General features: G+C 40.7%; 1 protein-coding gene across 1 annotated transcript in view; it reads left to right on the top strand.

The window, feature by feature from the left end:
* LOC119581950 (G-protein coupled receptor moody-like) overlaps nt 1-715 on the top strand; it is a gene marked incomplete in the record, with an annotated part of 84,922 nt that overhangs the window by 73,746 nt on the left and 10,461 nt on the right. Inside the window, 2 exon segments of the mRNA XM_037930130.1 lie at nt 459-610; nt 612-711. Of these exon segments, the coding sequence (XP_037786058.1) occupies nt 459-610; nt 612-711 (252 nt within the window).

The following is a 715-nucleotide window of genomic DNA, read 5'->3' on the forward strand; positions in this document are numbered from 1 at the left end:
TGCTTACAAGAAATAGGGCTAGTAGCCTAGCTCATTTTGGTTGGATAATGACTACCTATTACAGATAAATACCACCACACGCTCCAAAGGGCTATTATCTTTACTAGAGCAATCAGGCGAAAGTGATTCAACTTTTTCGATAAAATTTCGAAATGCTTACATTGAGTTTATACATTTAGTCGGTGTATTCTGTTGTATGAACACTTATATGTTCGATAGCAGGGTTCTGTATCATTTCTATTCGAGTAGCTAATTACTAGTTGCCATTATTATCAGGGTTGTTGTTTTTACATTTATCTCCGCTGTTTTGCGATCATTTCATTTTTATCATCGCCACACCTGTCACCACCATTGAAATTTGTCATGCTTTTAGTAATAAGAGAAACCTTGATATAAGTCATGCTTCTACTGATAAAAGAAACATTGGAATAACCAGTCTTGCTCTCTCTCCAAACCAGGTAACTTACTAACTATCATAGCACTGCCCATGAGCAAGAAACTACGTACCACAGCCACCGCCTTTGTGGTGAACCTCGCTGTGGTAGAACTCCTCTTCTGCGTGTTCATCCTACCCATGTCCGGTGCTCAGTACCTGGTTCTTCAGCACACCTGAAGAGTCACTCCTTAGTAACAGAGATTGTATTTTCTTCGCTGTTACGCGTTACACACTCACCCAAGTGGAGCTGCAGACTATACTGGCCATCGCTCTTACCAG

The sequence above is a fragment of the Penaeus monodon genome, chromosome 15, assembly GCF_015228065.2.
Source record: "Penaeus monodon isolate SGIC_2016 chromosome 15, NSTDA_Pmon_1, whole genome shotgun sequence".
Lineage (NCBI taxonomy): Eukaryota > Metazoa > Arthropoda > Malacostraca > Decapoda > Penaeidae > Penaeus > Penaeus monodon.